The sequence below is a fragment of the Pogoniulus pusillus genome, chromosome 13, assembly GCF_015220805.1.
Source record: "Pogoniulus pusillus isolate bPogPus1 chromosome 13, bPogPus1.pri, whole genome shotgun sequence".
Lineage (NCBI taxonomy): Eukaryota > Metazoa > Chordata > Aves > Piciformes > Lybiidae > Pogoniulus > Pogoniulus pusillus.
The window spans coordinates 9,909,303-9,936,476 of record NC_087276.1 but is presented as its reverse complement, the minus strand read 5'-3'; the positions used below and the strand labels follow the sequence as shown (position 1 = coordinate 9,936,476).

The window sequence follows — 27,174 nt, the reverse complement described above, 5'->3', positions numbered from 1 at the left end:
CTGAGGGTGCTCAGCCTGGAGAGGAGCAGCTGAGGGAGCTGGGGGTGCTCAGCCTGGAGAGGAGCAGCTGAGGGAGCTGGGGGTGCTCAGCCTGGAGAGGAGCAGCTGAGGGAGCTGGGGGTGCTCAGCCTGGAGAGGAGCAGCTGAGGGAGCTGAGGGTGCTCAGCCTGGAGAGGAGCAGCTGAGGGAGCTGAGGGTGTTCAGCCTGGAGAGGAGCAGCTGAGGGAGCTGAGGGTGTTCAGCTTGGAGAAGAGGAGGCTTAGAGAGGTCCCTCAGGGCCTGATGCTGGGGCCCAGCCTGTTCAGTGTCTTCACAGAAGATGAGACCCTGGGGCTGTTCAGTCTGGAGAAGAGCAGCCTGAGAGGAGAGCCTCTGGATGTTCATCATCTGGGTGTCAAGAGAAAGCGGCTGGGTACTTTCCAGTGCTGTCCTGTGACAGGACCAGGGGCAATGGACACAAATTGCAGCACAGCAACTTCCACCTCAGCTTCTTTGGTGTGAGGGTGCTAAAGGCCTGGAGCAGGCTGCCCAGAGAGGTTGTGGAGTCTCCTTCTCTGGAGCCTTTCAAGACCCATCTGGATGTGTTCCTGTATGACCTGCGCTGGGTGACCTTGCTCTGGCAGGGATTGGACTGGGTGATCTGCAGAGGTCTCTTCTAACTTGGGTCCATGGAATGGTCTGGGGGGTGGCACTGAAGCACCTCCCCAAGCGTGCTGATGACAGCAACCTGGGTGGTGACCCAGCTGCCATCAGGGACTTGGGCTCCATGGCTTTCTGTCTGCTTTGCCCACTCCATTCGATTGTTCTGTATTTCCTCACAGCTGTTCTCAGTTTCCCTTCCCAGTCCCTAGGTCTCTCCTTCACTCATTCGGGAAGGCAGAGGGCTTCACAGAGAGCAACTAGCCCAGGGCTAAGCCCTGGCACCAACATTAAACTGATCCTGCTGGGTCTGCCCAAAGCAGAGGGACAACTGGCACCAGCTTTTCACGTGGCAGAGGAGGAATGCAGCTCTAAGGCCTCCCTGGAGCCTTCTCTTCCCCAGGATGATCAGCCCCAACTCTCCCAGCCTGTCCCCACAGCAGAGGTGCCCCAGCTTTCTGATCATCTTGGTGCCCTTCCTGCATTCAAAGTGCTCTGAGTCTGGGCTAAATGTGCTGGATTTGCTTGTTTAGGAACACCCCCAGGTGGACTTTTCCTCAGGCAACTTCCAGCTGAGTATTACACAGAAAACAAAGCTCTGTGTGTGAGGGAATCGAGGAGGACTTGGCCCAAAGCAACATCAGAGCCACAAACAACCTTGCTGCTGTGCCCAGTTGGCATGAAGTGCCTCCACCACACCTCAGGCCCTGAGTGTGTTGAGAGATGGAATCAAAGGACCTTCAGTGTCTCCCTGGGATGGCTGAGGAGGAGCAGCACAGCTGTCTGCAGCTGGGAAATGTCAGCCCCAGTGCCCTGCCAGCAACGGAGCTGGTTTTGAGCTGCAACTTCATGCTGTGTTCTCTAGCAGTCTGCAGGAATGCTGCTAAGGGAGGGGGTCAGGAAGACAGAGCACACAAAAGAAACACAGCCTGGTGTGAAGGAAAGCAGAAAGCAATCATGGCATCTGGGACAGACTCTTGTCAGTGGTTCCCAAAGGCAGGGACACTTCCCACTATTACTGTTGACTCTTTGCAAGTACCTTGCAACTGAGCAGATGTGGTGACCAGCAGGTTGCACCGAGGTGACTCTGCCTCATCCATCAGGACTCTGGAGACTCCAGCAGTGTCTTCAAGGGATGCAGAGGAAACACCAACACAGCTTCTCTGGACTGGCTGCTCTAGGTGGAGGAGACAAAGTGCCTGTGCTTAGAGCATGAATGTGGCAGCTGCTCCCTACTGGATAGTAACTTTTCCTCATTCTCCTCCAGCAGTTCAACCTTAGTGCAGCTCCTAAATGAAACCTTCAAACCCAGAAAGTAGTGCCCAGGCTCACTACAAAACCAGGCTGTGCCAAGTCCAAATATAAAATGACTTTGATGCAGGTAGATTCAGACAAGTTTCCAGAGCAATGGCCACCAGTGTTGATGCCATTGATACAACTCCCTCACGGGTGGCATTTACATGGCAACAGTTCTGCTGGCATCTCCTTTGCGGGTCCCTTCCAACCCGATGCAATCTGTGAGCTGTTCCTGGTCCTGAAGGCATAAAGGGAGAGCAGTGACCGAACAGCTTCTCCTGTGCTCCTTGCTGGAGCAGCTTTCAAGGAGCACTCCTGGGTTCATTTCACAGCCCCGGCCTGTCCCCACACTTCTCAGCATATTATCTCGGAACACTGAGGCGGTGTCAAAAGCAGCAGAGGTGCCCAAACCAGAGTCACTGGTGTCCACCACAGGCACCCTTCACTTCTCAGCGTTTTCCATGGTCACAAAAGCTCCTCCAGCTGCAAACATCATGGAATTGATCTGGTTGGAAAACACCTTTAAGGGCTAGGAGTCCAAACATCAACCCAACACCACCGTGGTCATTAGACCATGTCCCAGAGTGCCATGCCCACACGTTTTTGAACAGCTGCAGGGGAGGGGAGGCAGTTCTGCCCTTCCCCTGTAGCCTAGAAACTGCCCCAGAGAGATGAGGTTTACACTCCAGCAGCCATCTGTCAAAGCAGATGAGGGCTGTGCCAGCATAGACTGTTTGCATGGCAGCCACAGAGCTGGGTGCACAATGGGTGCTAGGGCTGGTGAGAGCTTGCTTGGGGTTTGGACAGGGCTTGGAGCTTGCAGGATGCTCTTGTGATATGCTGCTGAGGCCTTGCTTCAGCTGCTGTGGGAGGGCATTGCTGGGCTCCTCACCTGCCCTCTGCTTTAGGCTGCCAAAGGAAACTCCACTCAGACCTGCCAAAGCCACCAGACTCTGTTCAGGCTTCAGCAGCAACAGAAAGCCAAGAAATCTCCTGGTCTCCTTGGCCTGAGAGGTGAATTGGGCCAAGCAGTGATGGGGAGAGTCAAGCAAGGCAGGAAGCCCAGCAGGGATTTGCTTCAGCAGTCCTCCAGTGAGGTATCCTCAACACTGCCCCACTCTACACCAAGGATGGAAGTTTGCAGACTGTAGCTCCACCAGTTTGTCTCCAGAAAGCTATAATGAAGGAGAGCAGATTAAAGCCCCAAAATGTCATGGTAGCATGGATGGAAATGTTCCTCAGGAGTCTTTAAGGAGGATGTGATTAATTCCCCTCACACTGCTGTGTGAGGTGCTTGAGGCCAATCAGGTGGAGGGGGAAGGTGTGGCAAAGTCATTCTACAGTGAGAGAGGGGTTGTCTGAATCACAGAATCAGCCAGGTTGGAAGAGACCTCCAGGATCATCCAGTCCAACCTAGCACCCAGCCCTGTCCAGTCAACCAGACCATGGCACTAAGTGCCTCAGCCAGGCTTTTCTTGAACACCTCCAGCCACAGCAACTCCACCACCTCCCTGGGCAGCCCATTCCAATGCCAATCACTCTCTCTGGCAACAACTTCCTCCTAACATCCAGCCTAGACCTCCCCTGGCACAACTCAAGACTGTGTCCCCTCATTCTGTTGCTGGCTGCCTGGGAAAAGAGACTGAGCCCACCTGGCTACAGCCTCCCTTCAGGTAGTTGTAGACTGCAGTGAGGTTTGGGGTGCTCCTTCCCATGTCTTGGGTGTTGTGGTTGGCCTAGAGCAAGGACCTGCCTGAAACCTGGCCTCAGTTTGTGGAAAGAGGTGATGGCATCACTTTGTGCTTCCTCATCAGAGAGTTGGAGGTATTTGTGTGTACTCAGCAGAGCTCTGCAGCAGATCCTGATAGAACACATCAGTACTTAGCTGTTACTAAGCCAGCTCCTGGTGAATGCTTGGTCCTCTCTTCTTTCTCGAGTCCTTCTCCCAAATGCTTCTTAATATTCGGTTGTGCTTGTGTGCTCTGCCCTCTAGTGCCTGGAGTCTCTCTGGGTCACGCAGCCTCTGAATTGCAAGCTAAACTTGTGGTGCTATAGAAGTGTTTTGTAGAGCTAATAATTGTGGCTACTCACACGGTGTGCTCTCTACGCTCTGATCGCTCTGAATGTCAAGCTCCCAGGGCTACAGGCACTGTGGTGTCTCTGGTGGCGGCAGCCAAGAACCGTGTGTACCTCTGTAGGGCCACCCATAGCTTGCTCTGAAGAGCAGCTTTACTACGCACACACAGAGTGGAAGGAGGATTTTTGCTCCTCCTTGGGGGCAGTTAAAGTAGTTGTGGGCTTGGTGTGGTCCTGGAGGTAAGTTTCAAATGGATTATAGAGCATATAGAGTCGCTGAGGTGTAAGTCAGATGAAGGCACCGCTCTAGGTACAAAACGGCCTTTAATGAGCTGCAATGAAGGAAATAATCAAATGGAGACCTAAGTCTGAAGTCATTAAATCAAAGTGCACCTCAGGGAGCTTGAGGGCACCGAGCCTGCTGCAGACAAGAGGGCTAAATTTAGGGATTCAGGGTGGGCAGAGCCCAAGCCGCATACTCAGCGAGTCCCGATGGCTGTCACTGCATCCCGACCCACGGCCTGCCCTTCCCGGCCGGCCGGCGGGCCCGGAGAGCAGGGCCAAGGAAAGCCAGAGGCGGGAGGGCTAAGCGGGACAGGGCTGGGCGATGCCCCGCGGCACCGGGGCGGCAGGGCCCGGCCCGCCCGGCTGGGAGGAGCCTGCGCCGCCGCTGGGTCCCGCCCCTGGCGACGGCGCCGCGGGGCGGCCGTGCCCGGCCATGAGGCTGACGCGGGCGGCCGTGCTTGCGCGATCGAAAGCCGCCGCGCTCGACGGTGTCCGCCGCCTGAACTGCTGGTGGGCGTCGGTGGGGGACGGCCAGGGGCCTGGCGGGAGGCGGGGCGGGGCTGGGCAGCCAGGCAGGCCTGGGGCACGGACAGACGGGCAGGGATGAACGGATGAGCGTGCTGGGGGGGGACACACCGCTTAGGAATGGATGACGGGGGGCAGGCAAGGATGGGGTGGGGGAGGCATGCAGGGGTGGGGTAGAGGGGACGGGCAGCCCGGTGTGAGGTGTATCGAGACCCACAGCGGGCCGTGCCAGAGCGGCTTCGGTGGGGCCTGGCTGGGGCTGCGCCTGGCAGGGGCCATGCCTGTCCAGGGGCACGGGGACCGGGCGGGGGGCGGCGGCTGTGCCCCGCCGTGCCCCCAGTGACGCCTCTTCTCCCCGCTCTCCTCCGCAGGGGCAGCCACCTGACCGATGTAAGTACGGCGCTTCCCGCCCCCATCCTGCCGGGACGAGCCAGCGAGGAAGCGCCCCGCAGGCTCCCGGCTGCCTCGTCCAGCCGCGGCCTGTAGCCGGCGGTGCTGCCGCAGCGGGGAAGCCCGAGTCGCGCCGGCAGCCGGGGCGGGGAGGCGATGATGCGCTTGTCGGGGCGGGGAGGATGGCTTGGGGCTGGCCCGGTGCCAGCGAGCTGCTGCGCTGCTCAGGATCGATTAGCATCTCAAGGGATTGTTGTTCCAGAGACACTTGGAAAATTCCTCACGGAGGAAAATTCCTCTCCCGGAAAGCAGGACCCCGAGTCCTACCTCGTTTCTGTGGAACTTTGGCTGACGTACTGTGTTTGGGAGAGGGCAGTCTAGAGTAAGAGGGATCCTTTCCTGTGTGCGGGGGCTGGAAACGGGTGAAGATTGCAGAGCTGCTGGAGCAGACGAGCGACGTGACCTTGGCTGCTGTCTGTGCAGCCATTCCTGAGCAGACAGGGCAGAGGAGCTGCTGACTCTGCACTGACTGGCAGCAGATTTGTTGGTGTTAAGCTCTGCTAAAACGGAAGCAAACCTCAGTTCTGGTTCTTGCTTTTATCTTGCTTGCTTGTGATTTAAATTGCTCCCTGCCCCGTTTTTGGGAGGGTGTGCCAACTTGCTTTTTCTCTCTCTACCTGCCCAGATATCGATATGCCGGGATTTGCCCAACATCGAGGTGATCACGTTCAGGTGAATGTCAAGAGTGCCAACTTTGGAGGGGATGGGGGAAACCACCTTTCTCATGGGGCCAATACCTTACCATCTTTCTGTGGTTCTGTGTCCGAGCTGCCTGGTTTTCGTGCTCAGTTTCTCAAGTGGCAGAGATGCAGAAGTGATTATTCCCCTGCTAGCTCTGCTCTGCACCTTTCCCTTTGCTACTCAAGAAAATAATCCTGCTTTCAAGAGATGTGAAAACCTCTCAGCATTGTTGCTCCCCTGATCCTGTTCAGTGGTTTAGATGGAATCATCCAGGCTGCTCGGTAGGGACAGTTTGCAGAATGCTTGTTGAAATACTTCTTGGATCTTGCAAAGCTTTCACATCTGTAAGCCTCTGTCCAGTGCTCCCATCCTTCACCTGCCCTAGGGAGCCTGCAGGTTCAGTGCTGGCTGCAGATTTGATCTTTTTAGGTTGAAAATCTTAGGCTCTCATTCAGTGAGTGGGGAACTGCTACAGTGAAGCTGTTGTAGGAAAGAGGGCTGGAAAGCTACTGTGCTGTGAGATCATAGCATAGGCTCCCACTAGGGAAGCTACTGTGCTGTAGGGGCTATGCTCCCAGCTGGAAAGCTGCTCTGGTGGTGTAAGGGCTGTGCTCCCAGCTGGAAAGCTGCCGTGGTAGTGTAAGGGCTGTGCTCCCAGCTGGAAAGTTGCCGTGGTAGTGTAAGGGCTGTGCTCCCAGCTGGAAAGCTGCTGTGGTGGTGTAAGGGCTATGCTCTCACCTGGCCAGTACAGCAAAGAAGGGATGAGCTCAGTGGTCTCTGATCCTGTGATTTCCCCACAGCGTGAATGGCATCTCCGACCTCGAGCCACTGAACCAGTGCCAGAATCTGAGTGAACTCTATCTGAGGAAGAACAACATTGCAAGCCTAAATGAGCTCTTCTACCTCAAAAGCCTGCCCCGGCTGAGGGTTCTGTGGCTGTCAGAAAATCCCTGTTGTGGCTCAGACCCCCACCGCTACCGGATGACGGTGTTGCGTAACCTACCCGGCCTGCAGAAGCTTGATAACCAAGGTGGGTAAACAGATGGCCTTAAACCATGGACAAAGGGGACTGGAAACTGGTGATGTATTGGTTCCTCTTCTTAGGTGTCCTTTGATGACTTTGTGATAGTGATACTCAGCCAGGCAGCATCTGTTTGAGGCTGTGTCCCCTCTAAGAGATCCACCACTGCTAAGCTGTTTTTTCCCTTCCTTGCAGTGCCAGAGTTAACAATAGCCAAGAGAGCCTCATTATAGCTGAGACAGTCCCACTAATTAGTGGGGTTTTAAAGCTCTCTCCTTTGCTGTGGCAAAGCAAAGATGCTGTAATTGCATCTGCTGTTGTAACAAAAATTAGAAGCTTTTTCCATCCTATAGCAGTAATTTGGTGGCTTTTGGAGCCTTCTCCAAAGACAGGAAGTGGCAAAGTATGTTTGCATCCCAGATGCTTTTCCTACTTTGAGAGACTGGTTGTAGCTGCTGGCATTCCCCTACATGGGTTTTACCACAGGAGGATGAAAGCAAAAGGCTGGAGCAAAGGACAAGTTTTGGACCAGAGCCCCGGGGTGTAACTCTGGAGGAGCAGTGCCTGCCCCTTTGCAAACACGGTCTTCTGGGCTGCTGGAGTTCATTGCAGCAGGCTTTTGTTCTGGCTTTTGCAGCTGTGACGGAGGAAGAACTGTCCCAGGCGCTGGTGGATGGTGAGGAGATCACAGCTCCACCAGCTAGGAGGAACGTGGAGAATGGCTGCCCTGAATCCAGTGCAGCTGAGTCCACAACAGAGACTGAGCGTGAACTGCTGAACTTCAGTCTGGAGGAGACAAAGTGAGGGCTTGCTCATGAGCTGTTAGGATTTCTGGGCTGAACTTGAGCGTAGCATGAAGGGATCCTGCCAGCCAGTGCTGATATGCCATGGGCCAAGGTCTGCAGCTGGTGCAGATTCCTGTTCTTCCGGTTGCCATGGTGGAGCTGTGCTGGTTTAATATCGTTTGTGGGGCTGGTTCTGTATCTGCAAACCAGCCTCTCCCCTAGGTGGGTACTTCCTCTGAAGTATGGCAGCTGCATGTGCAGGCAGAGTGTGAGCTCCAGTCCCTTCCCGCTTGGCTCTGCTTCTGCCATGTGCTTTGGTGCATGGCAGTGCGGTGACACGTGCAGTGTTCTATGGGCTGCAGTCCCAGCTAGCATTGGGCATGGGAAGCTGTCACCCCAGGCAGGGCTGGGAGCAGACTCCCTGTGGCAATGTGCTCCTTTTCTTTTCATAGCTGTGAGGCTCTTGCTTGAGCTGTGGGAGTTTTGCTTGAGGCATTGTGGCCAGTGGGCAGTGGTGGGGTATGAATAGGTGTGCCTTGAATCCTTCAGCTAGGTACTTCCGGTGTGGTTATCCAGCCAGGATTAGAGAGGAAGGCTCTCCCAGGTGGTCGTAGCAACATTTGCTCTTCCTCCCCTTCAGCAAAATCCGAGAGGAGCTCGGCATGAAGCCTCTTCCCAGGGATAAGTTTTCATCCTTTTCACCTCGAGAGACAGACTGCAACAGAAAGAAGAGGGTGAGTATCCTTAAAGACCAAATTGCTTCTCATCTTTCAGATGCTGTGCCATGCAAGGAAGGCCCTATGGGGTTTGCCCTCTCGATGGGGCTGCTCAGGAGCTCACGTTCACTGCAGTTGTGCTAAGAACACATGGGAGAGGGGCAGCATCTGAAATGCACCCTGGTGGAAAGGAGGCTGCCGAGTTGAAAGCTTAGGTGGTTCCTCAGCCTCCTCCATGGTGTAACATTGGGTGAGCCTCATGGGTCTTGGTTGTTCAGGTGGGAATTGCTGTCTGCTGGGCTTGGTGCCACCTCAGTTAGCATGAGAAGGCTGGAGTGAGATCTAGGTATGTCCTGCTTTATCATAGTTGCCTGCAGTCTGTCTTTTGCTCGTGTTGGAAGCTTAGTTTAGTGTCTTGCTTTGAAGTGATGTGAGGCTGACCTGGCCTTCAGAAGAAAAGGAAGCGTCAGAGAAGGGGAAACGGCCACGGGTTGCAGCAGGGCGGGTTCAGGCTGGACGTTAGGGAAGATGTTCCCTAGAAGGAGAGTCATTTAGAGAGGCTGTGGAATCTCTCCCTGGAGCTTTTCAAGACGTGGTTTGACAAGGGCCATGGTCTGATGTTGGCAGTGGTCCTGCACTGATGGCAGGTTGGGCTGGGGACCTTCAGGGGTTCCTTCAATCTAGTGATTCTGTCATTTGAGCAGCTCTTAGTGCTCAGACCAGAGGGTTTCTGTCCTTCCCCATCCTACACGTGGTCACACTGGAGAGATGGCAGCAGCTACTGAATGTGCCTTTCCTCACAAGAAGCCACTGTGGGGGTGGTGGCCTGCAGCCAGAGGCACGTAGGCAGCCTGTGCTGGAGCTGGCTGGTGGTTTGTCCTGCATTCCACTTAGCCTGGCTCATCTCCCGCAGCTTCTGCCCATGTTTGCCACCGGAGCTTGGTTGTTCTGGTCCTGTAGCTGCAGGTGGCTGTTGCAAACTGCTGGCTGTGGTGGTGGCGGTTGTGGTGACAGTGGAGTTCCTAGAGAGAGCATCTCTTTGAAAAGCAAATGTCTTTTTCCAGGCTGGCATTAACAGGCTTTTGTAAAGCAGTGTTTGTCTTGTCCCGACAGAACAATGTCCTGAATGCCATCCTGCTTCTCACGAAGGAACTGGACACTGAGGGTCTGGAGATTGTTCAGCAGACAGTGGGGAGGAGGCTCCAGGCCGTTCGGAAGAAGGAGCTGCAGGAGGAGTGACAGTGCCCATTACAAACCTCTCTGGAGCACCAGCCAGCCCCAGGGTGCTGCTCTGCCTGCACATGCCCGGGTGCAGCCAAAGCCTCCATGCTTCCTGCTCTATTTCCCCTTCAGTGGAGCTGGGACTGGGTGCTGCTGGCTGCCCCTGTAGCTCCTGACATGGTCCCGTCGTGCGGGGGCTGGCAGTGCCTGCCCTGGCTCTCTGGAGCTTTCCTGCTCGCCTAGCAGGCTCCGTTAACCTTTGTGGCTGGGGTGGTTTGGGGGCAGCAGTCGGTGCAGCGGGAGAGAGGAGGGACGTTGCTGTGTGATCAAAAGGGATGGCAGAGCCTGCTGGTGGCTAAAAAGGTCACTGCTGCTCGGTGCCTCCCTGCCGGGCCAGCTCTGTGTGAAGCAGACTCCGAAGGCAGTTTCTACCACAAGAATTGGCTTTTGTGAAGTCTCTCAGGGAGATGCTGCCTGGAATGATCGCTGAGAGCCGCCTGGTGCAGATTGAGAAGGACAAATGTCTACTTTTTATTTCTCTTCAGCTCCTGACTTCCCCAGGTCCCCATTAGCACATGTAGCATCTGACTTGGCAGTCAGGCAGCCCAGAGAAGAGCTCGGTGCAGCCTGAGACAGAACTTTCTCTTTGCCACATTCTGAACGCTCAGCTGTGCTCTTACCCCCACATGCCCCTGCAGGTATTAGAGCAGCTTAAGGAGCAGTCAGGTCAGAGTTAGAAGCTGTTGTGCTTTCTGCAGTCAGGGGAGGAAAACAATCCAAGCCTTACTGCCCAGTTTGCACAGGCAGCTGCATCTACCCAGGTTTGATAGAGAGCTGTTAAATACAAACTAAAAACCCTGCGACACACCCAATAAAACAAATTATCCCTCCAGGACATGTCAGATGTGGCTGGGCTTCAGTAAATATGGCAAGAACAACTGACCCTGGGCATTGCTCCATTAGGTCTGGTTCACAGCTCACATTGTTTGCCCAGCAGAGCAGGAGGAGGGCTGTGGGCCCCTGCCCCTTCCTGCTTCACTGGCCCTGGGAAATGGCTCCCTTGCCTCCGGGCTGCTGCAAGGCTGCTCTTCAAAGCACTGTGCTCTGTAGGAGCCTTGCACATGGAGCACAGGAAGCAAAAGAGCTGGTCAGCAAATGTCACTTGTGCGTGGAGAACCTGCCCGGGCAGGATGGTGCTACTCTGCTGCAGGGCACAGGGCCTCTGTGCTGCTCAGCAGCAGCTCCCCAGTGCTGCCTAGAGTGGTGCAGCCCCTCCAAATCGCCACTCACTGCTTTAAAGGTGTCCGGGCCCCTTTGGGCTGGTTCATGCTGCCAGGAAGCAATGTTCTTTGGGGATAATGACAGCCCTGTGTCCATAAGCCTGCTTGCTTGACCTTGATGGGAGGAGACACTGAGCCTTGGCACTTGGGTGAAGACAGCCTTGAACCACTGAAATGACCTAGGATCACAGAATCACACACTCACTTTGGTTGGAGAAGACCTTTAAGCTCATCAGGTCCACCCATTATCTCTCTCCACCATGTCAATGTCCCTTAACACCACATCTCTGCATCTTTTAAACACCTTCAGAGATGGGGATTCAACCACGACCTAGTTGTTGCCTTCTGCATTAAACCCAGCCTTATTGAAAGGGACAGAGTGATTTACAAGCTAGCAGATTTCCCTTGACAGCCAGAGCCCAAGAGAGCTAGCCATCAGCTTGTTTGCTTTGTCCTCTCCCAGGCTCTCTGCTGGGTGACAGAAGTCATGCCTTTCCCACGTTGGAGAAGGGGAGAGATGCCGTTTAGGGTGTGCTAGGAGGAGAGCAGTGGGACCCAGCGTCACCATTTGTCGTCAGGGTTACTTTGTGGTGGAGGTGGTTAATGGAGCAGTCGCCATGGCCTGAGGCTGCTCTGCTCCCAGAGCAGAGCTCACTGCCTACGTGCTGTGCTTGTCATACTTGGCCACTGCCACTGCACCGCCGCCAGACGAGCCACCCGTGATGCTCCCGACCATGTCCTGCTGGGTGACCCTATAGCACCCTGCTTGCCCTGGGCACAGCCCAGAGGGGTGGCTGGGCCCTTTGGTTCTTGCCTCTTCACGCTGGGGACCTGGCAGCCTGCCTTACCCTGCAACACACTCATGGCCTTTTTTGCTCTGTCTTCCCTTTGGGGCTGGGGCTGGATATGTCAGGGAGCCTGGGTGCAGTTCCTTCCTACTCTTCCTGGCAAGGCACAGGGTGGTTGCCTCATAGGATGCAGAAGCTGTGCCTGTCCCATCTCCCTCCAGGGATTTGGCATTCCAGGCTTTTTTTCCTGGGTGGAAGCGTTAGGGCTGCAGTGACCCCTGTGCAGCTGGTTTGGAGTGTGAGGGCAACCCCTTCCCCCCCATTCACACCCTAAACTTGGCTGCTGGAGGACTGTGATGCTGTGCCAGCCCCTCCAATGCCCAGCCTGCTGCGGAGAGCAGCAGGCTGGAGAAACAGCAGGCTGGAGAGAAGCCAAGTGCCTAGGGCTTGCCAGCTGCGCTTGGGCATGAGGCTCCACCTGGGCTGTGGTACAACCACAGGGTGTTTCAGCATGACCTGCTTTCACCCTGACCTGTTTCCAGGGCATCGAGTGGTGAGGGTGGACGTCTCCTGGGCATGGAAAATGCCAGCAGCTGTCTGCCCATGGGCACGGCTCCAGCATTTACTTGTGTTCGAAGCAGCCATGGGGATTCATAGAGGCCAATAGTGAAGCAGGCATCTGGGACCACTGCAGTAAGGGGAGGTGTGCCTGGTGGAGACCCCACTTGGAAGCCAGTTGAGGCTCCCTAGGAAAGTGGAATCAAGAGAATGGCTCAGGGAGAAAGAGACCTCAGAGCTCATCTCTACAACCTCCCTGCCATGGGCAGGGCCACCTCTCAACTAGACTTGGTTGCTCAAGGCCTCGTCCAAACTGGCCTTGAACACCTCCAGGGAGGGGGCAACCACAACCTCCCTGGGCAACCCATTCTAGGGTCTCACCACCCTCCTACTGAAGAACTTCTTCCCAAGATCCAATCTAACCCTGCTCTTGCCTCAGCTTTAAACCAGTTCCTCTTGTCCTGTCTCTAGACACCATTATGAAAACTCCCTTTGCAGCCTTCCTGCAGGATCACTTCAGGGACTGGAAAACTTGATTCTCACCTGCTGATGCTGGGAGGAGCATTCAGGTCTTTCCCTGGGGTCCTCAGAGCACATACAGGCTCAGAAAGTAGCAGCAGTGCTGCCTCCATCAGCTGGATCTGCTGTTTCTCAGCATGCCCAGATCTGGCAGGGGAGATCTTCCTCAGAGCCTAAAGCAAGCGATGCGGCCAGCTAGGGGAAAAGCCCTGACGTTAAGGGGCACTTGACACATGGGGACAGCTCCATGGGGAGGAAAACATAACTGCTTGTTCCACCCAAAACACTGTCACGTGTCTTCACGATGGCAATGTCCCAGATGCTGGAGCGCTGAGCCAAAAGCCCCAAGAGTGTCCTGGGAAAGGGGCTACACGCAGCAGAGCCCTGCCAAGCTCCAGCACTGCACACAGGAGCCAGCACACTTGGCAGCCACCCTGACAAGCTGCCGTAGCCAGCAGCTGTCGCCTTCAGACGCTGCTTCTGTGCTGTCTGTGAAGGTGGCAACCAGAACAAGCAGCAGTTTCTTTCTCCACGACGGTGAAGCCTGCCCATAGGGGGATGTTAATCTTACATCTGCTGCAGCCCCGGTCTGAGAGAGTCCACCCTGTGCTCTGCCAGGCTTTGAGGACACACAAAGCAGGAAAACATCCTGGCCTGGCATTAATCTGGCTGCAGCAAACCATCTGGCTTTGCTCATCCCCAAACCCCCGGGGTCTGCCACCCTTGTTCCTCCCCACGGGGCCTCGGCGCACACTGATCACTCTCTTGCGAGGCAAAGTTTGGCTCCAGTGAGTTTTATCTCTAGAGGAGGAGAGCAGTGCTGCAAACAGTACAAGACTGGGGGAGGGGGTCACAGAGCAGTGGTGAGCTGACGTGCACGGCACCCGAGGCCGCACGGTGACGGTGGCAGCCAAGCGTCATGCGATGTGGCTGGGGAAGAGGGGGCTTGCCAGGACCCGTGCTCTGCACCCCGAGCCCTCCAGACACCCTACTGGGCAAACACCACCAGAGGACTGAGCTTTAACGGAGCTCACAGGGCAGCCAAGAACCCCTGGGACCAGCCATTACCTGCTCTGGACTAGCACCACGTCCTGCTTGGCTCCCTTTCTGCGCGTGGGGCAGGCGACTAAAAGCTGCTGCAGTTGGCTCAGGCGGTCAAGCCGCTAAGTAAGGAATGGAGTTGGCCCATTAAATAACAGGAACAGGCTAGGGAGCAAAGATCCAGAGCTCTGGGCTGAGCAGCTGGCCTCTAGCAACACCTCTTCTGCATCTGCACCAGACCCTGGACCGGCGATTTGGAGCTGACTTGTGCCGTCTGGGAGCTGGGACCAGGTTCTGCCCGCTTTAAGGGATGGATGGCAAAGCTACACGGCTACTGAGAACAGGAGGCACCCGGTGCTCCCCGAGCAGCATGTGGGGGTGGAGTTTGGAGTTAGAGAGGGGAGGCTATGGCTCAGGCTGGTGGGACTAGAAGCCCTTCTCGATGCTGAGTGTGCGGCGGGTGACGTGCTCCATCTTGCCTGAGATGTACTCGGTCAGGCTGATCTGGTAGTTGGCCAACATCTTCAGCATCAGGCGCAGGTTCAGCCACCACTGCTCCTGGGGCAGCCTGTGCCTGTACACAGAGGGGACACAGCTCCAGAATGGCCCCGAGGACCACTGGAAAGGCTCCCCTGGGACCCGGTGAACTGATGAGGCACAGGCACAGGGACTTACTCAAAATCAGTGACTTTCTTAAGCTCCGTGACGGGGCTGAAGGCCACCACCTTCTTCCTGAGCCCGATCACACAGGCAGAATCACCCGAGTTGGCAAACACACGCCCTGGGAGGGGGACACAGCTGACCATGGCCACCTTGCCGGGGGATGAGTGACCAAGTGCTTCCAAGGGCCACCAGACGCCCCCCACACCAGCAGAGGACTCCCCCAGCCCTTAACTCACCCTTGCGGTAGGCCTCCTGCAGCTTCTCTGACATCCACAGCACCGCCTTCACTCCTAGCTTGGTCCCATAGTTGCGGTCAAAGGGGGTGGGGGCTCCCCCCTAGGGGCAGAGAAATGGCAACGTGAAGCCCACCCAGCTCTTGGGGTAAATGGTGACCCATGTTGCCCTGTCTCCCATACCTGCTGGAGGTGGCCCAGGACATTAATCCTGCAGTCAAAGATGCCTTTGCCCTCAGAGGAGTAGAGGTTGTAGAGGAACTCGGTGGTGTAGTGCTCGTGGCATTTCTCATTGCTGGGGGAACAGAGGGAAATGAGTAGGGGGCTGCCTCATAATCTGGAGGGTCCCTCCGTGGCCCCCTAAACACTTCAGCCTGAAGCCCAGAGCCCCAGCCCATCTTTCCAGCATGACCCTGGGGCTGGGGACACCACCCAGTGCAGGCCTGTCCCCCTGGCCGAATGCGGTGGCATCCCTGGGTAGGATGCTGCGTGCCCACTGTGCTGAACCCCACTGCACCTAGGGACCCTCACAGCTTCAAGAAGGGCTCAGATCTGGCCTTGCTTCCCGCCACAGGGCTGAGTTCTCAGTGCCACGTCCCCAGGGGTCCCCAACTCACCGCAGCACCAGCCCTCTCTGAATATCTGTCTTCATTTTGTCAGTCAAGTGCTCCACGTTGGCCTGCAAGATGAATTCCAGGATGCTGCTGGTAGCCATCCTGGGTGCCCCTGGTCCTCTCATTCAGACCCAAGTGTTAGTAACATCAACCAGAAGCTTCACGGGGCTTGGCCATGCTGCTCCAAGTCCTGCCCTGCCACAGGGACCTCCCTTTTCCAATTTCCTTTCTTACTTTGCCCAAACCATGCTGCTAGAAAGAGTTCTTGCTCACCTTCAGGTCATGGATGGTGAAGGGATCTTCATAGACATAGGCAGCATCAGCGCCCACTGCGATGCCAGTGACAGTGGACAGGTACCCACAATAGCCACCCATGGTCTCCACAATGAAGACACGGCGCTTGGTGCCCGAGGCTGACTGCTTGATGCGGTCACAACTCTGTGCCAGGAGAAGCAGGGGGCATCACACCAGAGGAACCCATCTTTGCCACCCCAAAGTGGGATGCTGGTTCATTGCCACATCACCCCAAAACCTGATGGGCAAGCAGGAGGGCTCCGTGAGCTGCATCCTCTGCCCTGCCCCTCACCTCCATGGCTGCATTGACAGCCGTGTCCGAGCCCAGACTGAAGTCGGTGCCAGGCACGTTGTTGCTGATGGTGGCAGGGATGACACACATGATGATGCAGAGCTCCTCATACTGCCCACGGGCTTCCACCAGCTGCAGCACCCCCTCGTAGGCCTGCAAGCAGTGGAACGCTGGGGAGATGCTGGCCCTGGGGCTGGATCCACATCCCAGAAGGGATGGCCTGGAGTGCTTGCAGCCCCTGGGATGCCAACAGCCCACCCACCACAAGGGGGCTGAGGGTCCCCCCGCACCTCGAAGCCACCAATGACCAGCAGCCCCTGGATGCTGAATTTCCGCACGTTCTCCACAATCTTTTCCATACAGGTCTTGGGCAGTGTCCTGCAGTGGGGAAAGGGAGAAGAGACTGTGGGGTGAGGACAGGGGATCCCTGCAATCTCCAGGGACAGCAGAGTCCCCTCTGCTACATCCTCTCATCCCCTGGGGCCATGCTTACCGCTTGGTGCCCAGCATGGACCCTCCACGTCCCAGCCAGCCCGCAACATCATGCCAGCCCACCTCACGGACCTGCAAGCAGCAGCACTCACTTGGTTTTGGGTTGGTGAAGAACACCCCACCACCCCCTCCAAGCCTAAACTCATCCCCCTAGGAAGCTCACAGCACCCAGGCTTGCTGCTCCTCTCACCTGCCCCTTGGCCAAGCCCTCGAAGCCATCGTTCACCACATAGACCCTGTGCCCTTGGCAGATGCCGATCCGCACGGCCGACCTGACAGCAGCGTTCATGCCAGCAGCAGGGGCACCCACGTTCAGAATGGCCAGGCTGAAGGGGCTCTGTGGGGACAGAGATGGGGACAGCACATCGCTCTGTGTCCCCAGGGTGGGGATGTTGTCCCCTGCCACCTCCCGTTCCTTCTCACCTTCTCCTGCGCTGGTTTCTGGTGTGCCAGCAGCTTGTAGATGTTCCAGTTGTTCTCAAAGCTCCTGCAAGGACAAGGTGACATGGCCTGGAGTGGTTAGGGAGGAGACCTTCCCTGGCTGCAGGAGCTGCTAGTTTCCCTTCCCCACAGAGGAGCCCCCATCCCAACATGTCACAGCATCACAGACCACCAGCTTGGAAGGGACTCCAAGCATTATCTGCTCCAACCTTTCTAGCTGATGGGGCAGTTGAAATGAGCTGACCTAGCACCCTGGCAAGCTGAGTCTTCAAACTGTCCAGTGGAGAGGACTCCACCACTTCTCTTAGGAGATGATTCCAAAGTCTGACTGTGCTCATGGAGAGACATTTTCTTCTGGAGCCCAATAGGAATCTCCCCAGCAGTAACTTGTCCCCATCACCCTTTGTCCTTTCCATGGGTGTCCTTGTACAAACCACTCTTTATGGTGATAGCCACAACGATGTCCCTTTGGTCACCCCATAAAGACATCTTCCCACCATCCCAATCCCCACTCCTCACCTCCCACGGAGCTGGATGGCCTCGTCAAACCTCTTCTCATCCATGGCCTTCTGCACATCCTTTGTCTAGGAGGAGGAAGAGAAGCAGCACCATGACACTCATGCTGATGAGGAGGGGAGTGGGATCCCCACCCAGTGGGCTGGTGTGCCTGCTGTGGCCCCAGTACTCACCACCTGCACACACTCCATGAGCGGCAGCCGCACGGACTGGTTCCCCGAGAGGCTCACCACGCAGGCAGGGGTGTCTGGCGTGGCCTCCAGCAGCGCCATCACAGCCTCCATCCCCATCTTGCTGCTCTGCAGGGGGAAAGGGGCACCCCCCACTCCGTAACACCAGCACCACCACCCACGCCAGACGGGTGGGACGCTCCCTTAGGCTCACATGGGGATGTTCCCAAGGGCACGGCTGCTTGCACGGCTGATGTACAGTGGGGTTGACTGAGAGCCCCATGACATATGCAGCTAATGAGGGGAAAGGGACGTGTGGGGACTGAGCTATGTCCCTGCTGCCAAGTATGGGTGAAGGGAAGGCAGCTGCATGTCCCCTCCCAAGACCTACCAGCACGCGGTCAAAGGCTGAGGGGGTCCCCCCGCGCTGCACGTGCCCAAGGACAGTGACACGAGTGTCGAATCCCAAGCGCTTCACCACCAGCTGCAGCGAGGAGAGGATGTTATGGAGGGCACATGTGAGCCACTGCAGGCTGCAGAGCAGGTGCTGGGGTGGGCACTTACGTCCTTCACGTAGTTGGAGGAGATGGGTTTGCCACTGCGGTCGATAGCGCCCTCAGCAATGATGATGATGTTGAGCCGTGACCCTCTGCTGCGCGTCTGGGGTGAGGAAGACAAGCTGCTGCAGCTTGCCTGAAACCAACTGGTGGTGGCCAAGTCTGAGCATCCTGCACCCACTAGCTGGTTGCTGCCTGGAGGGGAGCTGCTCAGCTTGCAGTCATGTCCCCAAGCCAGCCAGAGCTGCCCCTGGCACGCCAGGGCTGGATTTGCACTCGGATGAGTGCCCCGTTTCACAGGGACAATGGAGGCAGATCCTGAAGCTTTGTGGGGACCAGGCACCAGCCCCTGAGCTCAGGTCCTTGTGGGGACTCTGGGGTGGGAAAAAGGGGGATGAGGCTGCAGGAACCATCCCCCAGTCTCACCTCCCCAAGCCTCTCACACATGAGGTCCTCCCAGCCGTCCTCTGGTGGGGATTCAGGGATGAAGAGCCAGTCGGCACCGGAGGCCAAACCAGACACCAGGGCCAGGTACCTGGAGTGACACAGTGGTAGCAGCACCAGCCCCAGATGGTGGCATCCTATCCCAGCAATGGGCATCCCTACCCATGGGGCCTTACCCGCAGTGGCGGCCCATCACCTCCAGCACGAACGTCCGCTGGTGGCTGCAAAGGCACAGGTGGGAAGAGGAAGGTAAGTGTGATCCCCAGGGCGGTACAGCAGCCATCACCCAGCCCGCTCACCTCTGTGCCGTGGTGGTGATGGCATCAATCACCTCCATGATGCGGTGCAGTGCCGAGTCAGTGCCGATGGTCATGTCGGTGCCGCAGAAGTCATTGTCGATGGAGCCCACCAGCCCCACGATGTTCAGGTGGCAGTTCTCCCGTGCCACCTCCTCACTGATCTGCCCTGCAGAGGGAATGGCCACACCACTGGTTATTTTAGGGTGCTCCTGCTTCCCCTGGCCCAGCATCGGGCCAGATCCTGCAGAGCAGCCCAGTCTTCCTTAGGGTCATAGCGATGTGGTAGACCTCCAGACCTCAACATCTCTTGAACATTTCCAGCTCTGCCCACCAAGGGGTTTTGGGAAGGTGTGAGTCCCCTCACCCTCTCGGACCAGCTCCTCCAGCAGGCCGCCCCACTCAGAGCGGAAGATGTCTGCCCCCGTCAGGCTGCCATCCCCACCGATGACGCAGAGGTTGGTGATGCCGTGTTCCACCAGGTTACGGGCGGCCCGCAGCCGGCCCGCCCGGGTGGTGAAGGCTTTGCAGCGAGCACTGCCAATCACTGTCCCACCCTGGAGGGATAAAGGGGGAACACAGCTCATCGGACAGGTTTGGGGGAGGATTTCAGGGTCCCATGTCCCCATCAGTGGATCCTCACCAGCTGGATGATGTTGGAGACGCTCAGCCAGTTGGCTTGCTTGATGTTGTCTCCTCCCTCCACCAGCCCCTCGTAGCCCTGTAAAGAAGTGGGAGGCAGAGGTGAGGAGTACCCTGGCATTGGGGGCATCAGCGCCCCCCAATTTACTCAGCGATGGAGAGCAAGGAGGGACACCGACCTCATAGATGAGGAAGACCTTGGCTCCCACGTATATGCCCATGCGGGTGACGGCACGGACGGCAGCGTTCATCCCTGGAAAAGCACAGTGTGAGCCAGGCTGGTCCCGAGGACCCCATGCACAATAGAGAACTGGATCCTATGGGTGACCCTGATGTGTGCGCTCGAGTGGGGAGCACCGCCGTGGGCAGAGACTGGGGACACTCAATGCACAGGTGAGAGCTGCAGATGAGCAACTGCCCCAGCGTGAGACTCAGTGGGAACAGCTGCTTAGTCCCGGGTGGGGTGGCGCGGACCCACCGCAGAGCCTCCTCGCGGGGCCCGTGACCTCCCGCAGAGGGCACTCCGGAGGTGATGCGGACGGGGAATCGCCGCGGGTGGCACGCACCGACCCTGCCCCCCTGCGGGGGAGGGGGAAGAATATGGGAAGGGGAGGCAACACGGGAAGAAGAGGGGTATCCTCCCGCGCCCTCCAGCCGACAGCCCCGGCGGGAGCACGGGCCACCTTGCCGCTCTGCGCCCCGAGGCCCCGCGGACTCTGTCCCCGCCGCGCCCACGAAGAGCGACACGCAGAGCTCCGAGCGAGGCCGAGGCTGGGACCGGGCTGCCCTTCCCCACCTTCACCTCGCGTCGGGCCCTACCTTGCGCGTCCCCGCCGCTGGTGAGCACGGCGATGGCCATGCCGGCCCCCGCCATCCGCAGCCGCTCCAGCTCCGCCGCCGCCATCGCTGCGCTCCCGGCACCGGCGCCCCCGCCGGACCCGCCCCCGCCAGGCCACACCCATCGCCACCGAGACCACGCCTACAGACCACGCCCTGTCGCCAGGGCACGCCCCCTCCGCCCGCGCGCCGGGTCTCGAGGCAGGGCGTGCGAAGGGTCCTGCTCTGGGGGGTCCTGGTCTCAGGGGTCCTGAACTGGGGGGTCCTGGTCTCAAGGGTCCTGAACTGGGGGGTCCTGGTCTCAGGGGTCCTGAACTGGGGGGTCCTGATCTGGGGGGAGTCCTGATCTGGGGATCTGTGAAATGAACCTGCTCGGGGGGGGTTCTGAACTGGGGAGTCCTGATCTAGGGGGAGTCCTGATGTGGGGGAGAACAGCCAGCCCCGGGGATCGGCGCTGGTTGAGGGCTGACCTGCTGAAGAGCAGCTCCATGGAGAAGGCCCTGGGAGTCCTGAAGGGCAACAATGTGCCCTTGTGGCCAAGAAGGGCCAGAGAGGTTGTAGACTTTCCTTCTCTGGAGGCTTTCAAGACCCATCTGGATGTGTTCTTGTGCGACCTGCCCTAGGTGGTGCTGCTCTCTGATCTCTGGAGGTCTCTGTGCCATTCTGTGAAGCACTGAGAGAACTGGGGCTCAGAAGTCTGCAGGAGGGGCACCTCATCAGTGCTGATCAATACTTCAAGGGTTGCTGTCAGGAGGATGGGACCAGGCTTTGCTCAGTGGTGTCCAGTGACAGGACAATGAGGAGGAACTTCTTTAAGGGAAGGGTGGCAGAGCCCTGGAGCAGGCTGCCCAGAGAGGTGGTGCAGTCTCCTTCTCTGGAGACATTCAAAACCTGCCTATGTGTGTTCCTGTGTGGCCTACTCTAGGTGAACCTGGCTTGGAAAGGGGGTTGGACTCGATGACCTCCAGAGCTCCTTTCCAAGCCCTACCACCCTGTGCTTCTGTGCTGTACTGAGCCATAAAGGTCAGGATCGTTTGGGCTGGAAAAGCCCTTTGAGATCGTCAAAGCCAAACATCCTCTAGCTGCACCAAAACAGGGGCTAGAACATGGCCCTCAACACTACATCTCTGCCTCTCTGAAGCACTTTCAGGGATGGGGGCTCAACCACCTCCCTGGGCAGCCTGTGCCAGCCTGAGAACCCTTTCGGTCGAGCAGTATCTTCTAATGTCTAACCTAACCCTCCCCCAGTGCACTCTGAGGCCATTTCCTCTCCTTCTATCACCTGAGATAAGGGAAAAGAGCCCAACCCCCACCCCACACCAACCTCCTCTCAGGGAGCTGTAGGGAGCAATGAGGTCTGCCCTCAGTCTCCTCTTCTCCAGACTGAACAAAGCCAGTTCGCTCAGCTGCTCCTCCCCAGCCCTGTTCTCCAGACCCTTCCTGAGCTCTGTTGCCCTCCTCTGGACCTGCTCTCGCCCCTGGATATCCTCCTTGGAGTGACAGACCCAACACTAAACCCAGCACTCAAAGAGTGGCCTCACCAGCGCTGGGTACAAGGGGACAATCTGGTCCTGTTGGTCACACCACTGCTGATCCAGGCCAGGATGCTGGTGGCCTTCTCGGTTACCCAAGCACACGCTGGCTCACGTCCAGCCATCCTCAGTACTGCACCCTGGCAGGAGGTGCCAGGTCTTGGCACCCCAGGCTGTGCCATGCTGTGCCAGTGGAACAACCTGGACATTTCAATGCACTTTCATTTTGGTCTCGTAACTACTTCAGGTGCAATTAAAACCCAAACACACCGAGTGAGCCCAGCCAGGGAGTTCTCCTCCTCAGCACCTCCATGCCCAGGCTGCTGCAGGGGCTGTAGGGGTGCTGCATCTTGAGGGGCTGTCTTTCCATGGGTGGGGGTCCTGTTGCACCAGCATTTACTGAGAGCACTGGCACTGGGCATCCACTCTGGGCCACGATGGGTGCAGCATGGTGCTGTTAGGCTGCTCCACTCCATCCCCCCCCCTCCTCCATCACTGTGTCCCCGCTGGCCTCCTGCACCACCCTGAGGAGCACGGGCGAGGGGGCTCTTGCCTAGCCGGGGGGTGGGGAAGCAGAGGCAGGCGCTGGCTGCTGCCTCCCCTGCCAGGCAGAGCGGTGCCGGTGCCCGTGCCGCGATGCCTAGCGGAGCGCCGGGAGCCTCATCCCGCGCCCCCATCCGCAGGGGCTGTGGGGCCGGGCGCTGTCGGCGTGTCCAGCAGGGAAGGGGTGCGAGTGGCTCAGGCTAAGGAAATGGGAGAGACTTGGCTGGGCTCCTGATCTCCTCCTCCTGCAGCCCCACCTCCCCGGTCCCACTTAACTACTGGCCAGGCCAGCGCTGGGGCCACCATTCTCATCCCCATCCCTCTTCACATCATGCTCCTCTTGCTGCTGCTTTGCGGGGCCCTGGGCTGTGGGGCAGACCACGCAGGTAAGGCAAGGACAGGGTGTGTGTGTGGGGGGTGCTGGAGAGGCTTGGGGTTGGCATGGGACACGCAGGCACACGGCTTACAGGCAGGGCATGGTCCGTGGGTGATGCCTGGCATCTCTTGCAGACCCGCTCACCTTCACCATGCTGCAAAGGACCCGTGTCTTCGAGGGCAACTCTCTCTTCTGGGGGAATGCCAGACTGGATGGGCAGCTCAGCCATCTCTTGGAGGGGCTTAACGTCACCCAGGTGCTGCCACTGGAGCCCCCAGATGCCTGGGCTAGACGACAGAAAGAAGTGGCCTTCTACCTGACCTGCTTCAGCCAGCTGGTGAAGCTCTTCAGCAAGGAGAGGCCCATCAACTGTGAGTGCTACGCTGGGGGGTGCAGGAACAGAAATGCATGGCTCAGTGTGGGAATGTCTCACCGAGGAAGGGGAGCCCCCTCTGCACTGCCTGGGCATGAGGATGATGCTCTGGAGAGAGCTGGGCAGAGGGACAGAGACATAGCCAAAGTGGGGCTGTGTAAAACCTGTCTGGGCAAAAGAAGCCCTTCTGCAGAGACAGGAATTCCTCACCCAGAGCCCACCTGGCAACCTGCTGCTCAGCCTCCTGCTGGCCCCTGGGAGAAGGGAAGGGGGCTGCAGTCTGAGGGAATGGTGAGGTATAGGCATCCTGCCTGGATCCCACCTGCAGCCCACAGTCTTTGTGGGAGGAGTGGGACACCAGTGCCTGTGGCTTTGTGTTCCTGCCTGCACTGCCCAAGCCCACTCCAATGCCCCTGCCCAGGGAGTGTTTTGCCTTCCTTTTTTTCCTTCCCCCCAAACCCAGTCTGGCCCCAGCTCTGTATTTCTCTACCAGGGCCCCAGGGAGCCCTTTCTCTGGGTCTCAGTGTAAGCCCCACACCTCCCCTGGTGTGGTGTCCCCACACTGCCTGTGCCTCCTTCCACAGGAGCGAGGAAGAGCTCGCTGTGTGCCCCCTGCCCTGTCTCCATCAGTCCTGGCTGTGCTGCGTGCAGATAAGGAAGGGCAACACAAGCATGGCTGCCTGCCCACTGGGAAAGCCACCCCTGCAGCCAAACAGGGCACAAACAAAGCTGTGGGTGGCTTGGGTGGTGCACAACTTGATGCTGGTGGCAGCACAAGGCTGCTGAGGGTGGGTGGGAGCACGCTGGCCCTCACCACACCCTCTATCTCCACAGACACCCAGCGTCTGGACTGCCACCTGGGCTGTTACCTCTTCCCCAATGGCACCACCCACAGCTTCTACGAGGTGACTCTCAACGGGACAGCCTTCCTCAGCTTCCATGTTCCCAATGCCACCTGGCAGCGGCGCTGGCCCGGCAGGCATGCAGTGGCTGACTACGCCCAGAAGGAGCTGATGAAGTACCCTATGACCACCCAAACCCTCCAGCATTTCCTCAACACCACCTGCATTGGCATCCTGCAGACTCAGAGTGCCAAGACAGGTCTGTGCCAGGGCTGGGGAGGGAAGAGGGTGGCATGGTGGGGACGATCCCAGTTGTCACCTCCATCCCTCTTGCCTTTTGCAGGGAAACAGAGCACTCGGTCTCATGCCCCACTGGTGTTGGGCCTGATCCTGGGGACCTTTGCCTTGCTGGGCATGGCCATAGGCATCTTCTTGTGCACAGGAGGGAGCTGCTAGCAGAGCCAAAGCCTCACATCACCTTGTGGAGGGAGGGGATGGACCCTATCGTCACATCATCGTTGCCCTGTGGATTCAGGGATGAAGCCTGTGCCCCGCAAGGGACGCCTCTCCCCAGCACTGTAGGCTTTGCTCCCAAAGGACACTGCTGGCTTCTGCCCATTCCCAGCTGGGTTGACTCCCCAGCACCAGCACCAGCACCCTGCCCTAGAGGTGGTCCCTACGCTGGGCTGGCACGAGGCACCGAGACTTAACACGGGACCATGCTTGGCACAGATGGAAAAAGCAGGGAAGAGCCTGCGGTGGGAGAGAAGCAAGTGGCAGAAGAAATAAGCAAGGAAGAGTTGAAAGGATGGCACTGAAACGCTCATGTGTCCCTGTTGAAGTGGGGCTAAATGGCTGGAAAGAGAGGGTGTCACACCTTTGTGGTGCTGCATCAAGACGTGGTGTAATAAATGCCCCCTCAGCTCGCAGGGCACATTTGGTTGCTCTCATTTCCCCTCCACCTCCAACAGCATCAACATGGGGCTACAGATCAACCACAGAGGGCAGGCACAGGGTGGCTGTGGTTGCTGGGGCTGGGTTGGCACTTCCAGTGGAGCCTTGGAATCCTTCTGGAGGGAGCCTACTGAGGTTTGAGCCTCCTGAGCTCATTTCAGCCTGCCCCCAGCTTTGAGAGGCTGCTGGGGCTTGTGCCTCCTGAGCTCATCTCAGTCTGCCCTCAGCTTTGAGAGGCTGCTGGGGTTTGTGCCTCCTGAGCTCATTTCAGTCTGCCCTCAGCTTTGAGAGGCTGCTGGGGCTTGTGCCTCCTGAGCTCATTTCAGCCTGCCCCCAGCTTTGAGAGGCTGCTGGGGCTTGTGCCTCCTGAGCTCATTTCAGCCTGCCCCCAGCTTTGAGAGGCTGCTGGGGCTTGTGCCTCCTGAGCTCATTTCAGCCTGCCCTCAGCTTTGAGAGGCTGCTGGGGCTTGTGCCTCCTGAGCTCATTTCAGCCTGCCCCCAGCTTTGAGAGGCTGCTGGGGCTTGTGCCTCCTGAGCTCATTTCAGCCTGCCCCAGCTTTGAGAGGCTGTTGGGGCTTGTGCCTCCTGAGCTCATCTCAGCCTGCCCTCAGCTTTGGTATGGTCGAATGAAATCATTTCCCCAGTGGCCAAGGGGCAAAGTTTCATTGATTCTTCATTTCCTCATCTCTGTGGAAGCACAGAGGCTGAGTCCTCCCTCAGCAGATGAATGTCCTGTAAGGATGCTGCCCGAAGGGACAGGGAAGTGTGGAGATGCTGAGGGAGGGACAGGGCCTTGCATGGGGGAACCTCAGAGTGAAAAATCATTCTCCAAGGATCAGCTAAAGAAAGGTGGAGCTCTAGCATGAGTGCTGCTCCACAGCCTTCCTTGCTTTGGTTGTCTTTCCTGCAGCCTGCTCTGCAGAACTGGGCTGCTGGGACTTAGTTCTATCAACAGTAAATTCCTGACTGCATTCTCCTTTAGCCCAGAGCATGCTCTCCAATGACCATGACACCCTTGCCTCTGCTACCCCAAGGGCAGGAAGAACTGGGGATAAGCCAGGAACTGGCCTGGGCCACCAGAAGAAGGGACAGCACAGCAGCAAGGAGCTTTCCTGGATTAACTTGCAGCTCATTCCTTTCCAAATACCCTTCCCTGAGGCTCAAAGCAAGAAGGCAAGGGCGGGCAGGGGACAAGATGGGAAAAGAGACACAGGACAGAAAGTGGAAGGGTGGATGACTTAGTGGTTGTCCTTAAGAAGAAATGGAGAAGGTCTCCAAAGCCCACATCTCATCACCCTGGCTGCTGGCCACCCTCTGAGCAGCCCCCGCCCCCAGTAGGTTCCTGGGGCAGGGGCCAGAGCACTCCCCACCCTTCAGCAAGCTCCTCTGAGAAAGGGAGATGGCAGCCAAGACACTCAGAGGATCCAAAACAGCGAGGCTGAGGCACAGGAATGTCACTGCCCAGCTTCTCCAGAGCAGCCCTTTGGAGCCGGGGGGAGTGCTGTGGGCCAAGCACTGTCCGTCCCTGCTGGGGCCATCGGGGAGATGGAGCTGATGCTGAAGATCAGACAGGGTAGGTTTGCTCTTCACCAAGGGCTAGGAATGCTTGTGGCCAGCTCCAGGCATGGAGAACCCACTGCCCCTGCAGCTCTGCTTGGGTGCTGGGGTGCCTGCAGCTGGAGGCACACTGCACTGTGGTCCCCAGAGCCCCGACTTCCCCAGAGCAACCCCTCCACGAAGCAAGCTGGGGCTGCATCTCCTTGCTCCTAGGTGAGAGCAATGCCTCGATGCTGGGAAGATGCTGCCGGACACGAGCTGGCAGCAGTGCCAGCACCCAGGCCAGAGCTGAGTTGGAGGAATAGAGGAGGTCTGGGACACGAGGGCTTGTTTTGCTTTTGTCTTCTGAAGTACGTCATTTTTTTGGCCAGCTGAGGAAGCCTCTGCTTTAGACAGCTGTAGAAAAGCCTTTTGCCTTCCCACAGGCCCCCCATGCTGGTTGGTCACAGCAGGAGAGCCCTCCAGAGTGCCAGCATCTGCTGCTCTCTTGAGTCTCTGCCAGCAAACCCAAGGTGAGGAGGCAGCACCCAGCAGCAGAGGCCCCTCGGAAAGCTCAGGGTCCTGAAAAACAGCCTCACCCTGAGCTGTGCCTGCAGCAATGCACACAAAGCTGCACACCCCCATC

At 57.7% G+C, this 27,174-nt stretch overlaps 3 protein-coding genes across 3 annotated transcripts; 2 read left to right on the top strand and 1 right to left on the bottom strand.

The window, feature by feature from the left end:
- Positions 1-4,689: 4,689 nt before the first annotated feature.
- CFAP410 (cilia and flagella associated protein 410) lies at positions 4,690-10,590 on the top strand. Its single transcript, XM_064152931.1, has 7 exons — positions 4,690-4,806; positions 5,193-5,211; positions 5,897-5,943; positions 6,753-6,982; positions 7,611-7,773; positions 8,399-8,492; positions 9,588-10,590. Exons 1-7 carry the CDS (start codon positions 4,730-4,732, stop codon positions 9,711-9,713), a joined length of 756 nt encoding a protein of 251 aa, XP_064009001.1. The 5' UTR covers positions 4,690-4,729; the 3' UTR covers positions 9,714-10,590.
- Positions 10,591-13,618: 3,028 nt separating this feature from the next.
- On the bottom strand, positions 13,619-20,473 carry PFKL (phosphofructokinase, liver type). Its single transcript, XM_064152930.1, has 22 exons — positions 20,355-20,473; positions 19,715-19,788; positions 19,537-19,614; positions 19,261-19,450; positions 18,897-19,062; positions 18,774-18,818; positions 18,580-18,688; positions 18,161-18,256; positions 17,988-18,080; positions 17,600-17,725; positions 17,430-17,494; positions 16,893-16,956; positions 16,660-16,806; positions 16,471-16,541; positions 16,268-16,355; positions 15,978-16,130; positions 15,665-15,829; positions 15,395-15,456; positions 14,961-15,072; positions 14,781-14,880; positions 14,557-14,662; positions 13,619-14,455 (listed from the first exon to the last, which is right to left on the bottom strand). The coding sequence occupies exons 1-22, from the start codon at positions 20,437-20,439 to the stop codon at positions 14,308-14,310; spliced, it is 2,343 nt and encodes a 780-aa protein (XP_064009000.1). The 5' UTR covers positions 20,440-20,473; the 3' UTR covers positions 13,619-14,307.
- A 2,182-nt stretch (positions 20,474-22,655) lies between these two features.
- PROCR (protein C receptor) lies at positions 22,656-24,990 on the top strand. The gene is given in 4 exon segments (XM_064152678.1): positions 22,656-22,833; positions 22,958-23,194; positions 24,031-24,297; positions 24,382-24,990. Coding segments are annotated over 4 exon segments (795 nt in total). The 3' UTR covers positions 24,495-24,990.
- The last annotated feature ends 2,184 nt before the right edge of the window (positions 24,991-27,174 follow it).